The 17,885-nt window shown below is 37.4% G+C and overlaps 1 protein-coding gene across 1 annotated transcript; it reads right to left on the bottom strand.

The window, feature by feature from the left end:
* Positions 1-5,356: 5,356 nt before the first annotated feature.
* Positions 5,357-17,003, bottom strand: DECR1 (2,4-dienoyl-CoA reductase 1). Its single transcript, XM_082755463.1, has 10 exons — positions 16,901-17,003; positions 13,923-14,125; positions 12,991-13,048; positions 12,815-12,901; positions 11,341-11,488; positions 10,395-10,494; positions 8,306-8,378; positions 6,031-6,177; positions 5,638-5,700; positions 5,357-5,548 (listed from the first exon to the last, which is right to left on the bottom strand). The coding sequence occupies exons 1-10, from the start codon at positions 16,973-16,975 to the stop codon at positions 5,489-5,491; spliced, it is 1,014 nt and encodes a 337-aa protein (XP_082611589.1). The 5' UTR covers positions 16,976-17,003; the 3' UTR covers positions 5,357-5,488.
* Positions 17,004-17,885: the final 882 nt, after the last annotated feature.

The following is a 17,885-nucleotide window of genomic DNA, read 5'->3' as shown; positions in this document are numbered from 1 at the left end:
AAGAAGGAAATTGGGCTGTGTCTTAAAGCCAATAAATCTATGTTGCCTCCATTTAAAGCTGTTTCAAAAGCAATTCCAGGTTAGAAGATTAGCTATATATAACTTCTCAAATGCATCTCTGTGTCTTACCTAACAAGCAGAAGGAAATGCATTTTATTTGAAACACGTCTCTAACAATGAGGCTCAGATCCTTCAAGATTATTCTGGCACTGAACTCCCACTGAAATTAATCCGTGACCTCAGGTGAACTCAGGCAACTAAATGCCTGTTTCAGGAATGGCCTGGTAGCCCCAGGCTCTCTCAGCTTTGGAAAGTTAAGGAGTACATGGTGCAGGATAGATCTTCACTGAAGAAAGGCTCAAGAATGGAAGTGAATTTAAGCTAGCTCATTCTTACGGTTTTACTCCCACTTCACGCACAGTGATTTAACTTCTCACCTGCTTGTTCTCTCTATGCAATGTGAAATACAACTGTGTATGTTAACTGAAGGAACAATGAATAGATTATCTGCCTATCAGTACAATAAATGATTGATATTGTTCATCCTGTGCAGCTGAAACCCTGGATTTTGCCTTATTTTAACAGTGTTAAAAAAAAAAAAGTATGTAAAAATATGATGTAATGTGACTGTTTGTTAATATCACCACTGTGGCAGATAAAGCATTTAAAGTGTTTGGACAAGAAGTCATCACAGAAACTGGGATCTGTCTTCTGAGCATAAGCATAGTTATCTGTCAAAGACTTGTTTTGAAGTCTGAAGTCATCCTGTTCCTGCCACTCTTGGCAATCAGCTCTCTCCGTACAGCAGTTCTCAGCTACCTGTAGAGGGAATGCTTCTTGCAGTTATTTCTTATATATACTTGGATCAAAAGACAGCGATTTAACAACACCATTCTAGCAAAGGTGTCTACTATAGCAGTGCAAAGCTAAACAATAGCAAATATGGTTAAGTCAAAACTTCTGTAAAAAGTCCAGGTTTTCAAATTTCTTCAGTGCTCCTGGGCAGAGATCTTAGAACTGTCAGGGTTCAGGTAGAACAAGGATTAGGAAAATAAAGGAGGCAGTGATAGGAAAGACTACAAGCTTCTTTCTTCTGACAGATATTTAGGGACAAATGAAAGGTTGAAATTAAAATATTCCATACTGTACATGTCAAGTACAGATCAGAGCACTGAGAGCCAGTAGTGCTTTATGTAAAATGAACATCTCACAAAACATGCATACATTGCTGCTAGAACACTGCTTACACTAGGATTAAGTATTTATTTCATTAGACAACATTAGAAAAAAAATTACTGATTAATTTCAATTTGGCACCTTGTGCATTCATACTCCCATCATAATCATCAGCTGCAATCACTGGTTGTTGGGGTGTAATGCAATCCACACCTACTTGCTGTGTCTACAGAGAGGCTCAGAATCCATATTTAGGAACCTAAAATATACGTGGCCTGATTTTCGTAGTGCTGAGCACCTCCAAATCCCTCTGAAATCAACTGAAGTTGTTCTGCACCAATTAAAAGCAGGCCAATGCACCAAAATCCCAAAGATCATTTTATTTTACTGTGGTTTAAATTATCACATATAGATTGATTTTTTTTTTTTTTTTTTTTTTTTTTTTACCTAGTCTAAAGTGGGGTTCCAAGTTTAGTGCCTACAACACAAAGATGCGCCATGGAATTAAATAAAGTTACAAATTTCCTTGCAATTCAGCCTTTTTATGGGTTACCAGCATGTGAAAAAGAAAAAAAAAAAATTATTGGGTATCCAGAGTTGCAAGGGACCCACATCAAGTCCTGGCTCTACACAGGACCACCCAAAAATCAGACCAAATATCTGAGAGCGCTGTCTAAACGCTTCTTGTAGTCCAGCAGCCTTGGTGCCATGACCACTTCCCTGAGGAGCCTGTCCCAGTGCCGGACCACCCCCTTCGTGCAGATCCTTTCCCTAACCCCCAGCCTGACCCTCCCCTGTCCCAGCTCCATGCCATTCCCTCAGGTCCTGTCGCTGTCCCCAGAGAGCAGAGCTCAGCGCCTGCCCCTCCGCTCCCCTCATGAGGGAGCTGCAGGCCGCCATGAGGCCTCCCCTCAGCCTGCTCTGCTCTGGGCTGAACAAACCAAGGGACCTCAGCCGCTCCTCATGTATCTTGCCTCTAGTCCCTTCACCATCTCTGTAGCCCTCCTTTGAACACTCTCTAACAGTTTTATATCCTTCTGATATTATGGCACCCCAAACTGCACGCAGTGCCTGAGGTCAGGCCTCACAGCTCAGAGCAGAGCAGGACAATCCCTTCCCTTGACCAGCTGGCAGTGCTGAGCCTGAGGCACCCCAGAGTACCACTGGCCCTTCTGGCTGCCGGGGCACGCTCTTAATTCAAACTTAACTCGCTGTCAAACAGAACTCCCAGATCCCTTTCCACAGGGCTGCTCCTCAGGCTCTCATCCCCCAGTCTGCACGTACAACCATGGTTGTCCCATCCCAGATACAGAATCTGACACTAGATCTTGTTAAATTTCCCCATGGCTGGTGATTGTCCAGTCCTCTAATTTCTCAAGATCTCTCTGAAAGGCCTCTCCACCCTCAAGGGAGTCAACAGCTCCTCCTAATTTATTATCATGTGCAAACTCACTTAGTATGCGTTTGAGTCCCGTGTCCAGATCATTTATAAAAACATTGAAGGTAACTGGACTTAAAGTAGATATAAGCAGCTCATGTGCCAATGAACTTGGAAGCCCATTTGGACACATAGGAACCCATAACTCCCTCAAATAGCATACACTTTTGCTTGTAAAGCAGATTCTCAAAGTCATAAAATAATAGAAATATTCTCAACAGTAATTGAATTATTCAAGAGGAGGGAATTCCAAACTAGAGATTGACAGCAGTTCTTGTATCATTACCTCGACGTAGTACAATTTATCTCTTTTCATTAGCAACCTAAAATGATTTTCGTTACTTGTTTATAAACCTCTGCTGTAACACAACACCACTTTTAGAGTACAGAATTACTGTAAGTAAATGTAACAGAGATTCCAAGTAAACCAACAACTGAAATAAAAAGTGGAATTTCAAAGTTTAATGTAGCAGTCAAGATGTACTTCTGTTGAAAACAGACGATGCAACCCCACTGACTCCTTTTGTGATCTCCAATGTACACCATCACTTTTTCTGACTATTTCACTGACCTTCTTGCACCTCCAACTTCATGAAATTATTAAGCTGCACAAAACTTTTTTCATATCCCCTTTTACCACCTGGTTCATTGGTAGTCTGAAGTAGGGTCAGAAATGCAATACTCCCAAGGGAAATAAATCAACATAATGCAGTGTGTAGAACATGGATACCATCTCCTGCCATTTTTGCTGTTTTGAATAAACCAGCTGTGATAGCTACACTTTTTATGTCAGACAGAGAGGAATGCACAACATAAAACTGCAGAGCATGTTTATGGGTTGGACACCCCATAGGACTTACTTTCTTGATCTTTCCCCCCCATGTTTCATCCAAGACCTATGTTTTGTAAGCTAAAAGTAACATGCTAGTCTCCCTGCTTCAGATGACTGGGTCCTAAGGGAAAGCTGGAAAGGGTACCCACTGTGCTGTTCAAATACAACAGAAATAACGTAAGGTCATGCAAATGTATTGCAGTGTTGGAGACTGAACACGGTTATCTTGAATCTCACTCCAGTATTTTAACCATGTAACAGACCCTCCTATATTAAGACTTCTTCATAGCTGTGGATGCAAGAAACCAGTGGGAATTTACATTTATCAACAGCCCATCTCCAGCGGATACTCTAGTATCGTAAAGAAACACTTGATCATACCGCAGCTTACAAAGGTACCTTAGAAAGTTTCAAAAATTTTTTTCAAATTTTAAGGTGTCAAAGCCTTATACACATTGTGTCCCATATGAAGAGAAATTTTAAGCATCTGCAAGGGATGACAAGCGTGGAACAGCATATCTGTAGAACAGCATGTCATATAACTTCCCTAATTTATAAATTACTTTTAGAGGATAGACATGAATATCATGTAAGAAATTTATCTCAGCAGTAGACCTGGCAAAACCGAAGATGCTTTGAAAACAAAACTGTATGTTTAAGATACACTTTCAAAGCTGCTATCATCAACACATTTCCTTTCTTTTTTTTTTTTCTTTTTTTTATTATTATCTGTGGCACAGGCAATATTCAGTCCCCCACAGAACCATTGCTCAGGAGAAACCTGGTACATGGAAACTGTATTATCATTCCACCAAGCCTGCACGGTTCACCCTTTCAGTAAAACATGTTAGCTTGTTTCATCTTTGCATTAAGGCATTCAAAAGATCCCAAAGCCAGAGGCTGGCAGGTTGTTAGTTAACATGGCCTAAAGTAGGGGTAAAGCAACAAAATAGCTATCAGCACTTGAAGGAAGGTGTCTTTGAGTTACTTCTATATTCCTGATTTTTAAATCACTGTATATGTTTTGTACAGCTCTGCGTCTATCTATCCTTGTACATGTGGATGGCCTGGAAGTTAATAAATAATAATAAATTAAGCATCACTTAATTTATTTAAAGAATTCTACCAATTGTTTAAAAGGGGTGAGATAGGGCATGCAGTGCTAATATCAGGCAATCCCCTAATATGGAAATATAGAAAGCGTAACGTTTTTTATAATCAACAGCTTATAACAAATTTGACCCATGTTATTTGTGATGGATGAACTGACTGGGTTCAGAAGTAATGCCATCTTACAGATTCTCCAGTACCACTCCGAATTCAAATGAAATCTAGGGACTTCCCTCATCTCATGCAAACTAAAAATCATTTGCTATTAATATTTCATTTTCAAGAACGTTTACTTTATTTGCACAGAGCTACTTAGGAAGGCATTACTACCCCTTGAATGTCATTTTTAAAGTTTGGCATAAAATAATTAACAGACCGAAAATGTCAAAAAGACCAAGATTGTTATATATTTTAAAAATATTTTTAAGTAACCATATCAGCTACATTCCATCTCAGCATATGTAGTACTTCTAATGACTTGAAGTTTTGTTATGTGCAGTTTCAGGGCTTATGACTGAAGTGCAAGCAGTAGGACTTGATTTGTTTTTCTTCAGATTAAAAATTATACTTGAGTACAATGGTTTTCAAATCCTACTGGGGCTACAATATTAAGAAATACTTCCATAGACATGAGAAACCAAAGAATCCTCAGAAATATTCTTTAAAAATGTAGATCATGTCATGGCTATGTAAGACATTAACCATAGAACAATAACATTTTAATGAACTGTTGGTTCACGACTGATAACTGATTGAAAAAAAAAAATCAGATGAAAAAAACACTCTATATTCAAAACATGACAATTTCTAAATATTTTATTGAAATCAGCATACAAAAGATTTTTAAGGCTATTTCTCATTTGGTTATTTCTAAATATTCATGGATAAGTAGCAGTTCATTTCCAGAATTCACCACCATACAGTTAGGTATATTAAGAGCCTTTTGTTTTCCTAATCATTGCTTCCATCATATCCCACTGCTCTTTGGTAACCTAAAAGAGAAAAGAGCATTTTATTGGAATTCCATATAATTACACATCCAAGTATATGAACATAAAATAGCAGGGAAGAAATTTAGTACCTTTTTCAACTCATTGAATTCTCCTGCCATAGAAACATATTCTCCACCATCCATTCTAATAACCTAGAGTAAGCATAAACGGTATATTTAGTAAGTGGTTTTCCTGTAGTATTTCCTTGTTCTGAACTGTGAAAGTCATTTTTATTGATTCAGACCGAAAACTAAAATCCATACTCAAAATAATGTAATTCAATATTTTTTTTAAATGTTCTTCTTTAAAGGTACTAACCATCATACAATACAATTAAAAGGTTAATAATGATTGTAGAGTTTCAAAGTAATAGCTTCATTTAATTTCTGAAATACTATACTGTAACCAACATTTTAAAAACCATCAGCAGAACTCAGACCATCAGCATGTTGATTTTATGAACAAGATCGACTGTAACTTACTGCTCCATTAACCCAGCTTGCATAGTCACTGCAGAAATAGGCAGCAAGATTTGCTATTTCTTCTACAGTTCCCAGACGGCCACAGGGAATCCTCTCAATCATTTTCTTCTCAAATGCACCTGTTGGGTCAAGGCGGCTAAAAGCACCCTGAGATTTAAGAGAAACATATGAAAAGAAATGTTTTAACTACATGAGAAATTAAAACTAGACAGAAATCTGACTCCATGGAAAATTTAATAAGGAACTTAACAATTGTGAGCAAAACGTCTACAAATCAAAAAAAAAGAATATAGGAAACAAAACATAATTTATCACTGTTTTACTAATATGCATCTACTGAGGGTGGTAAGCTGGAATTAAACATTCGTTTGGTATGGTCACCCACCATCTATCCACAAAAAAAGGGGGGGGTTGTTTTCACAAACACCCTTGATATAGACTTGAGGAAATAAACAAGACTCAAAATTGCTGCATAGACACGGGAGAGGAAGGAGGGGAAATGAGCAGCAGCAAAAGCAACAGAAATAAATTTTACATGGCACAGAGCATGAAAAAAAGGTTCAGTCAAATTGTTTCAATGACTAGAACTAAACTAATTCACTCTAAGTTTTAATATTTGAATAGCTTAGAATTCAATAGGAAATAGAGTTTTTTGTTCTTCCTGGCTCCTCCAAAAGGAAACAAATTCCTCAGGCAAAAGTCAGAAACGCATTAGTAACATTTATCTTAAGTTACTGAAGTTATGAGAGTTAAAGCACACTGTAATTTCTGTAATCATGGCTCTACTCATGCCATTTACATTTTCTATAGGCATGTTTTTAAATGCCAGTTTATAAGCTTAATAGCATTCCACTTGTACGCTTCTTCCTTTTCCTACATTGACGTCCAGAAGCGTTTTCTGAAGACACAGGTGTAGCCCTTAAGGGGGAAAGCTTTGATTTTGCAATATGCTGGTTTAAGTAATAGAAATCTGCGGTTTTGTTTTCAGAGATTTGAAGTTGGACAAACGTAATACTTTACTAAGAAAAAACAGTATCTCAAGTGGGAGATATGCTATTAATTTAAATTAAAAATAAAATAAAAAAAAAAAACAGGAAGTAGCATACTGACGTATAAAGTATTTATCTTGCCAAAAATTTTGAAATCTAAAAATTAAAGTGATCTTGCCACATGATATAGCATATGCTAATAGTTTATATAGATTCAAAAGGGAAAACGACAAACTAATGGAAGGAAAAAATCCATCAAGATGCCTACAATCTGAAAAGATACTAGCTGTATCAAACTCTCTGGGCCATAGACTACCAAAGGCTGGAAACAAATAATAAGTATCATCACATGGTGGTTTGTTTAATACTCTTGACTAAAAATCCACTTGGTACAAAACCAGGAGAGTTTTCAGTCTGAGCTGTCATGTTGTTTTAACATACTTACAACTCTGCTGATACTGTTACTTATTTAACTTTACAGTCAAAAGGGTAAAACTAAGTTGTACAGTGTAGCATCTAAGACTGGCAAAACAAAAAAGAAAGAAAATAAACTTTCTGCCCCGCCCCCCAAAACAACAGCAAAACCAATTGTGGAACATTTTATATATAGCCATAATACCATTATTAGCTGTTAGAACTCATAACTGTAATATTTGGACTCTATGTGAAAGGGATTCTTCTCTCTTCTCTTGCAGCACTGCTTCCTTTTTTCTTCCTGTTCCAGCTGGTCTGGATTACTTCCTTCAAACCCTTCAATCCTCCTTTTCACTCTTACCAAAGCTTCACATTTTCTTGCTGACTTATTTTTCTCTTTCTAGTTTTGTGCTTTTCAACAAAACTAGTGAGATTCTGTTCTCATACACCTAAAAGAAACTCTGATATTTCAGAATTGAGATGCTTTATGTAAGAATTAGGAGTTCAGACAGCAAAAGACAGTTGTACTCTGCCAAGAACTCACTTCACTTGACAAATTATGCATGTACATTCTTCAAATCCTATCTAAAAAAGAACATTACAAGATGTTGTTATGTCCCTCCTTCAAAACACTAAGAAAAGTTATTTTATATTAGCATAGTGGAAGGGGCAAGAGCAAGTTTCTTAAGTTCAAGAAATTCTACGTTACAAATGTATTATTAATAAGTAATGTGTTCAATATTCCAGCAGTCTTGGGACTTCCAAGGAAATTATACCCTAACTTAACATTTATAGAAGGGGTTAGACTATCTTAAAGGTAAGTCTCTACTGCAAAGCACATTCAAGGCTGTGTTTCACTTCATGCTATGTACCTTTGTTTTTATTGGACCTGGTTGAATCACATTGAATCTCATGCCATATTTACCCCACTCGGCCGCAAGAGACCTAAAAATTCATTAACAAAATGCATCAACATTTTAAACATTACTTTAATAATGCTACTCAGTGCATATATTTGTGCGTGTATATATATACACACACACATATAAATATATATATATTTTATATATATATATATATAAAATATAATATATATATATTCAGAACTGAATCAAATGTGTAAATACTAAAATTTGAGTCCTGAAACAGGTATTTCCACTTAAGGATTTTTCCTGCTTTTGTTGTTCTTAACAAAATTATTTATAATTTAAAAATAAATAAATAAATCACATTCACAAACAGAGGAATACTGATTTAACATATGCATCATAGATAAAATAACAGTAAGGAGGGATTCTCTCTCTCCCTCCAAGTACAGGTGATTTTGGCACCTCAATTCCTTGACAAACAGCTGTTAGACTGTCTTTCTCTGGTAGTTATGACCATACAGTAAATATAAATATCTCCAGCATTTTCAATGTATCTCTCACATGTTTTGGAATACCATGAAACAGACCTTAAATTTTAAAATGGGACCAGTAATATTTGTTTTATGCATTGTCTCTACATAAGTAGTACTTCAGATAGTTCATCTTCTGAATGAAGAATCTGTGTCATAACATCTTGGAAAAATATATGTTTAAATTCCGTTTGGCTCTACAGAACAGAAATTAAAACTATCACTTATGTCTTCATAAGTTTCTTGATATGGAATTCCACTTACTAAACAGCTGCCAAACTATTATATTCCTTCTGCTGAAATGCAGAGGAGGAAGTATTTTCTACCAAGGACTGTCACATAGCTAACAATGACAGAATTATTTTTGTTTGCCAATTAACTTGGGTACAACACATTGCTCTGAATTTTAATTGCAGACCTTGATTTAAGATGGTGTTAGGAAAAAAAAAATATTTATGAAACTAGCAAAAGTACACTCCACCCAAACAAAGGGCAAAGGAAAGGTGAAGGTACTACAGACCTTGAACTTTTCCTCAGACAACTGGTTTTAAGTGATGGTTTGCCTATGAGAGCCAGCAGAAAAAAAAAAAAATGCAAAAGAATCTCATTATTGAAACTCTGGATTTGAAATTTTAGAATTTGTTGTCGCCAAAAGATGTAGCTCCACTTCCCCATAACAACTCTGCAGTCAATGCAAGAAAGTTAAAATACAACACTCTTCTGGTTCTCTGAGAGGTTTATTCAGCTCAAAAACCCACAGGAAAAGAAAAAAAGTCACCCTTTTTATAGTTTTGCTTTCCAGTGAAGTAGCAAACTTAATGTTCTGGTTAATGTTCTGGTTAAGTGCCACAGCAATGCAAGGCGGAGAGCAAAAGTATGCAGCTGGGAACACCTTTCCCAATGCACCAAAAGCAAGTCTATGTAATAACCAACTAACCCAAGAAAGAAAAAACTGAACAGCTAGTGGAGAGTGGCTAAAGGGGATGGAAGAGGAAACATGCCAAGAAAAACACGCACCCCAGTGTGAATGCCAATCATACAGCAGCAAGTGACTTATGACTTTTTAAAAGCATAATTTATCTTCCAGCATCTGATGCACTTGGAAATCCAGTCTGTTCCACAGTCTTTGTAAATAAAAATACTTCATCCAAAGAAATGCTGACTCCGTTGTTATTCTCCCCCTTCTAACCACAGCAAGCGGGTTTTGGCTGATTTTATTCCACTCCAAAGGAATAAAAACTTTTAAAGTTTACTGAAGAGAGCACAGATGAAAGCAGGGAAATCCCTGATAAAATACATTTGTTTCTACACATGCGTGCTCTCACCTTTCACTTTTTTGCCCTGATAAAAATTATCACAGTAACAAGCAGTTAACATTTTTTTCTGTACGAAACCGTCAGCGTGCTATTTCTTGCTAGGATACTGGAGGCTGGAAGGTTCTCTGATCATATAATGGCATGGGAGGACTATATTAACTATATCAACTAGCTTAGCTCAGTCTTTATATTTATCCTATTGCGAAGAAATGAAAAGCAGAACAAACATTTTGCTCTATTACTCACTTGCTCATTGCTTCTACACCGGCTTTGGCAGAGGCACTCGGTAACACGAATCCTGAACCACTCTCTGCATAAATTGTTGTAATAGCCAGGAATGCTGCTCCTAGAAGTTGCAAAAACATTAAAAAAAACAATACACACAAAGATCAAATGCTGAACGTAAGGTAAAAAGCACCCTCGGCAGCACAGAAGTTTGTAGCTCAAATGTCAGGGAACTATATGGCTCTGGGCTGTAAGAAGATTTTAAGAAGATACAATCTTGGAAGTCCTTTTTATTTTAGTTTCCCCTTTTCCATGAATGTTAGAGTTCTTTCACATAAGTAGAAATGGGTGTTGATTAGGCCCTAAAGCTTAATCTAAACCTTCAGGCGTCCACTGATTATCAACATATATACATGAAATCACTGACTAGAGTGAAGGCCCAAGCTCTTACAGTGCCTTTTTAGAAGCTGCCCTAGCCTAGTAGTTACTAATGGGTATTTTGTTCTAATTTCATCAATATAGATAGAGCTATTAGTCAAATCCTACACCTGTGAATTTTAATTATTTATATATTAACAAGTCAAGAAGGAAAACATGAAGTGTTACTCTGACTTAACGTTCATTTAAATAAGCATCACATATTCAGTTGTTTAATGAAACCAAGATATATATATAGACCCAATAGAAAGAAGTAACATGCTTTAAACAAAGCCTTATTTTTTTTCCATTTTTACAAGTGTTTTACAATTAGTACAAACTCTGCAATCTACAATAAAATAATTTCTAACCAGTCCTACTCCATGATTTTAAAGTACAGCTTTAATCAATAAGAACTTTCTAGAAAAGACATAGTGTTAAAATTGTGGCTATGATACATAAACATATGTAGCCTTACATTGTAACACAAGGAAAGCAAGTAACATTATGTTACAAGGCTTATTTATCATTTATCTTAAATTTAAGGTACCTTTTTGGGCTTTTATGAGCTCCTTTCCAATTTCCAGAGTTACAAAAGCAGTACCATTAAGCACGATATCAGTTATAGTTTTCCATGCATTAGCAGAGAGTCGTTCAGAAGGGGAAATAAAGTTTCCTGCTGCATTGTTTATCACAACCTGAAACAGAAAGAAAAAGAATTTACTAAAAAATAGCTGTGTATCCAAACTGCTCTATATTACTAGTCCAGTAGTGAAGAGCTGAAAACGTAGTGGATATACCTTCTCTACTGTCTCCACTGTGTCCTAACAGAAACGTTTGTCCCAGATACCCATGCTCCCAGTATTCATAGACATACCTGTCCTGTCACTAAAGAGAAGAAAACTAAAGAACTAGACATTCAATTCAGTATGGAGTCTCTCTTAAAAGCAAAAAAGTGAAATAGGAATGTTTGGACAGGAAATGCTTGGAAAAAAAACAACATGGGCGATATTTATTCATAAAATTATTAATATAATAAAAATGTAAAAAAGAGCAAGAAGTCTCCTCCCTCTGTACACACACTTAAAACCTAGAGATAATAATATTGTTTGGCCAGAAACTGCAGTAACTAGCAGTCAAAACTACATCCAGAACAATATGTCTACATATCAGGACAGTGAGCTGATTTATATCACTGATATAGCATACAGCAAGGAGAAATACGTTCTCCACTGCTTATTCACACATTTTAAATTCATCAGGTTCTCCTTCATTTTTACATGAAGCTATTGCTGAAAGCAAAATGTCTATTGTAAACAGATGACAGTTTTAAATCTACAGAAAACCATTTTAAATCTCACTGAATATCCTTTATGTTGATGTTAACATCCTCGTCACACTTTCTAAACAGCTAGCACAATCTGACTTGGTCCGACCACAACCAAATCAGGATTTATGACCTAGCATTGCTTAGATTCCAGTAGACAACAACCCTTCTCAAAGCAATGGGCTAACATTAATGCTCTGTGTTTTGTATCAACTATTAAAAGATGTTTACCTTGACTGAAGATTTTTTCTTCATTTCAGCAGCAGGTAACTTTCAAGTTGGAACCTTCTTTGCGTATTTTAATAAGTCAAGCAAGGACTTGTTTAGGACTATTTCTGCTTTTAATTTGTGAGACACTGTTAATAACCAACAGGTGTTACTAGATACCCGTACAGGTAAATCATCTTTTCAGGAGGATTTATGAGCAGCATTCTGTTCACTTAATTAAAACAATCCTATTGAAACTATTCCACTGCTTACAAGTAAACTGTTAGTCCTTAAACCAAGTACAACTAGAGTATTTTAACAACTATGCGAAAGGTATAGCCAGTTTAACTGTCAATGTTAGCTTTATCTTGAAGTTCTGCCACTTCTTGTCTAGTCTCTTTAGATTCCATTAACTTCTTATCACATTAAAATCCTTCACACATTTTCAATAATGAAGACTGCAGATCTTTCCTTTCACTAAAATACTTACATCAGGATGACCTGCCACTTGAATTAGTTCAGCAACAGCATTTTTAACAGAAACTGGATCTCTCACATCACACTGGATAGCATAGACCTGCATAATAATGGAAAAAAAAGCATATAAATGCATAAAATCCCTACAACCCATCTAACGTATAACATTCACTATTCTGTAAAATTTACCTTATTCCCTGTTTTAGAAGAAATTTCCTCTGCTGTTCCTTTCAAAACATCAAGCTTCCTAAAATAAGTAATGACATTGAATTTCAATTAAATGCAATTACAGTTCAGATTATTAAATAAAAATATCATTAAATAATATTTTAAATTTTAGCTTGTATTTGCTCTGAAAAGATTAATGAATGCACACACATATTGATTTTCATGAAAATAACTCCAAAATAAAAATTATATTCAGTTACTAACTTTCTGAAAGCCTAAGATCTAAGTAATTTCTGGTTATTACTATTTAAAGTAACTCAGGAGCATCTAAAGTAGGAGACTAACATTAAACTAATCAAGTGTAGTAAACTAGCAAAATGCTTCTATTCTGAGTACTCAATCATAATAAACTTAGCTTTAGCTATTACTCTATTAGTATTTTAGAAGGTACTTATGCATTCAAACTTAAAACTAATATCTGAATCACTACTTAGAAGAATATCGCACTTATTTTGATTAAAAGTGAGATTGTTTTTCTTATCCTTATTCTAATATTTAGGGAATTGTAGAAGGTCTATCTTTGCTAAGAATTAAGATGAATGATTGTAATTCTTCATTGCAATCAAAATCTATCTAAAGAACACCCACAATAATACAAGATGTCCACTAATATCATTCTATTTTGTATTCTCTTTCATGCTTTAGTGGAATTTATGTCATATTCTGGTTTATTTTGCTGCCACGTTTCATGCAGAATTTTTCTGAGTTTAGCTTATTTCTTTCTACTGCTGGTTATGCTGCAGCTCCAACTAAACATCAGATTTGGGGTATTTATGACATTATAATTACAAGGGTACTGAAATAAACTGGAAAAATTTATTCTGTTTACTTTATGAAGAAGAAAAGAAAACAAAACAAATCGAAAGCTCTACAACTTGTTCATTAATATTTACCGGCTTGCTATAACACACTGGGCACCCAAACTAGACAAGGCTGTCGTCATGCCTTTGCCAATCCCAGTACCTCCACCAGTTACAAAGGCTACTTTCCCTTGAAAGGTATTCGGTGGCAACATCACTTTTTGAAGAGGTGAAAAGAATGCAGCCTGTGGTGCACTGCTGTCTTGAAGTAACACATTTGGCCCGCGGCTGAAAAACTGTAAGAAAAAAAAAGAAGTTTTTTTTTTTTTTTTTTCGTATTTCCATTTACAGGACTGTTACTCAAGATTAGATCTTTTTCTGACAATGAAGATAACTACCGTAACTACCTTCCTATCATTACAAACTGAATGTAAGAATGATTAAATTGCATTTGCAGGGAGGTGTTTTAGTGAAATACAAATAGTAAACCAGGAAAGTATCCGAGCTATTTTTAGACGTTCCATTCCAACTAAGGAACTATTGAAAAAAATACTTTAATCATGATTTTTATTATTCTGTATATTAGTTATTTTTATGACTGTCACTTTTACTAAGGTATGTGGAAATCCTTTACAAACAAATTATACATTTACAGCAGGATTTGAGGTTCAGATTCAGATATAAAATGTACTTTAAGTACTAGGAGTTTAGCCCTAATAAATGCATGTGATTTTGAAATTACTTATCTATACATTTACAGATTCAAAAGCTTCACTAGCAGTGCCATGGTTTTGATCCTTTACCACAGTGAAACATTACCCTTAACTATCTTGAATTAGGTAGAATCAAACTGCATGAGACCTGTCCCAGTAATTTCTGGAGCTGCTAAACAAACTAATGCCATCTTGCAATCTGTGAAACATTAGGTCATTCCAGCATCAGATGGAATCCAGCCCTAAAATAAATACTGAATTAAATACTTCGGCATAGCAGCACTACAGTAAAAATGCCAAATGTCCCAAATTATTTAGAATACAGAAGTTACCTCAATCTGGAGCTAGAAATATTTCTAAGAAAGACAAGACTAGACCATTTTTTGAGTGAAAAAAAAAAAGAAGAATGCAAGACCACAGGCTCTGTTTATTTTCACCAATACTAACTTATACCTGAGTCCTTGAAGTGTCTATTTCACTACAAATATATATATATATATATATATAAATATATAAATATATAACTTTAGGAAAACTGCATGTTTACTTTTATATGGTGTTGTGAACAAAAGCATAACATTGTTCAACATGTTTCCTGTTGCCACGAAGAAGAAAATTTATTTTAAAATAGTACAAATATTACAAGTTATTGTTATAATTACTAATTCAAACTGCTAACTCTGAAAATAACTGATTTTTAGTGATATTTTTAGTGATATTTCAATAATCTGTACATGCCATAGCTAATAATATACAGGGATGCGAGTTTCACAGATCTTAAAATGCCTGAGAAAGTGTGCATGCAAGTCCTTTTATGTGATAATACATTTGTGCATGAGTAACATGGGTGAAAACAGAAGAACCATGGAATATACTGCCGATTTAATGGAGCTCACGTCCCAAGCAAATGGTTAAACAAAAACTACGACTGAAAAAAGAGTTGGGAGCACTCTGTAGAATAAAATCAAGAAAGTAAAGGTCAAACTAAAGCTGGATTTATTGTGAAAGTAAAGTAATGCAGCAAGTCCCACAGCACTTACATTAAATGCATATTTTAGTGATTATTTCTAGAACTTGGACTCCTCAGCTAATGTGCAATGGTTTCTCGCACACACATGCAAAAATCCAAAAACTGTTCTAAGCAATACAAAGAGCTTATATAGAAAAAACAAAGGATACTGCATTTTTCTGAAATAAAGTTCTACTGATCAGATCTGCCACCAAATACCTGTAATACAGTGATTTATGTTTTATTATTATCCCAATATGTTTTATAATTATCCCAACCAAAAACAGATTTGCACATTTTCACTGAATACCACAATACTCCCAAGGCTCCAGGAAAAGGGTGGGTGAGGATTCTCTCTGAGGACTTCAGAGCTCCCTGTTCAGCTCATCTCTGTTGGGATATATAGGGACAGAAGGCTCTGAAAACCTTCAGTTCATGGCAGACACCACAAACCAAGATGTCATGGGGAGGCCCCCTGCCCCCAGGATAAGATTACCCCTCCACAGGTACTACATGTTTTCCACAGCCCGCTCCTTTATTCACATCACTACAGAAACCGTGCAAGCAGCTCTCCTCCTGCTGATGGAGGATGAGGAAGCAGGTCGCAGTATGGGTTTTAAGACCAAGATTAATAAATTAACAGCATCAACTAGCCGGTGAGGTTGGTATGATTCAGCAGTCTCCTCAGGAGCAGTTTCACAAGGGGCTTCCTTGGCAGGAGTCATTCAATCTAATCTTGCCAGCATTTAAAGTCTAGGTGTTAAATTAAATCTCGGGTGTAAAGAGAAGCATAAATACGCCAGGAAAAAGGGTAAAAATAAAGAAGCGAAGAGAACAAACAAACCCCCTCACCCGGGGGTTGGAAGTAAGTCATGAAACTACTACGGAAGGTCCTCCCGGAGGCAGTCAGTGGTAGGAAGCGCTCTGCCTGGGCACAGCTCGCTGGAAAAGGCCCTCAGCGAACCTTAACAACACCCACACAGAAGCAGCCGCCTCACTACTTGGACAGCAACATCCACACTTCAGACAAATTACATGCTGCAACTCTGCCAACGGGACCAAAGGGCGCTACCGACACTTCCAGCCCCTGCCGTCCCGCCTGAAGGAAAATGGGGCACAAAGGGGCTCCGCGGAGCACTGAGGAGAAATGGGGGCGTCCCGACCCTTTGGGGTCTTCCCCCAGCCACCATCAGCCCCTCGACACCGCTCCGACACTGCAATACGGCTCCCCACGGCTGCGGGTGGCTCTGACACCGCAAGAGGAGCCCTGGCAGAGCGGGTGAGAGGGCTGGCGGAGCACCCCTATGGGCCTGCCCGCACCGGGCTCCCCGGGATGGGGAGCGCCTTACCCGCCTGCCGCCGGACAAGGAGACCGAGGTGCCGCCGCGGGCACCGCTCCACCACAGCAGCGCCGCCGCCGCCATTTTGTCGAGGCTCGGGGGCGGGCGCTGGGCGGTGCGCCTGCTCCGCGGCCCCAGGCGGGGCGGCCTCACCGCGGCTCCCGGGCAGGGTTCTGCGGGGATGGTGCTGCTCCTGTCGGGGCCGGTGGTGTCGGGGAAGACGCGAGGCTGTAGCTGGGAAGCAGAATCGGAGCCCCAGCAGCCTCAGGTGGTCGACCCCACTGGGCGCCGGCTCCTTGTTTGGCTGCTGCCTTCGCCTCAGGAGCCCGAGCTGCAGCGGCGCTTTTCAGTCTCTGTGTTTCACTGGGTTTTGTTTCTCAAATAATTACTCAGTGCACGCTTAAGGACACTAAAATAATAAAAAGTTTTATTTTAAGTCAAGAAAGACTGTCTCATGGGCTCCACTGAAAGAAGTCTATGTGCCCTCTACCATCAGCACAGCTCCTCTCAGGCACTCTTGCCAGTTCTTGCCAGGTGCTTTTGGGGAACAGGCATTCTTTACTTAAGAAACATCAAAAGAGCTGTGGGGAAACAGTCTGCTAGTTGGGATTCTCAAATGGGGCTGATACCACACAGTTTGTTTTGGGGTGGGATCGGGATAAGCACATTCACAACAAAGCCCTCCCTGACACAACAGTAGCAGCACTGATGCTCCATCCATCCCACACAAGACCTGAAACAAGGTGTAAGGGGATGATTGAAATCCCTCTCCTTCTCATTTCAAATTCACCACTGACAATGGAATCCAGAAAAGGCCTGAGCAGTTTATGAACATTAAACCCAGATAATCTACACGGGATTATTCTGAGATAACATTTGATTTATTTGTGTAGAGCACATAGACTGGCCAATTGGAAAGGTGATGAGTGACTGATACCAACCCTTTTGTACAGCTTGAGTAAAACAGAAAGCAGGCATTTAAAAAAAAAAAAAA

Source organism: Aythya marila (genome assembly GCF_965140915.1).
Source record: "Aythya marila genome assembly, chromosome: 2".
NCBI classification, from domain to species: domain Eukaryota; kingdom Metazoa; phylum Chordata; class Aves; order Anseriformes; family Anatidae; genus Aythya; species Aythya marila.
Note: the sequence above shows the minus strand (reverse complement) of the source record. Positions and strands in the feature narration are given on the sequence as shown.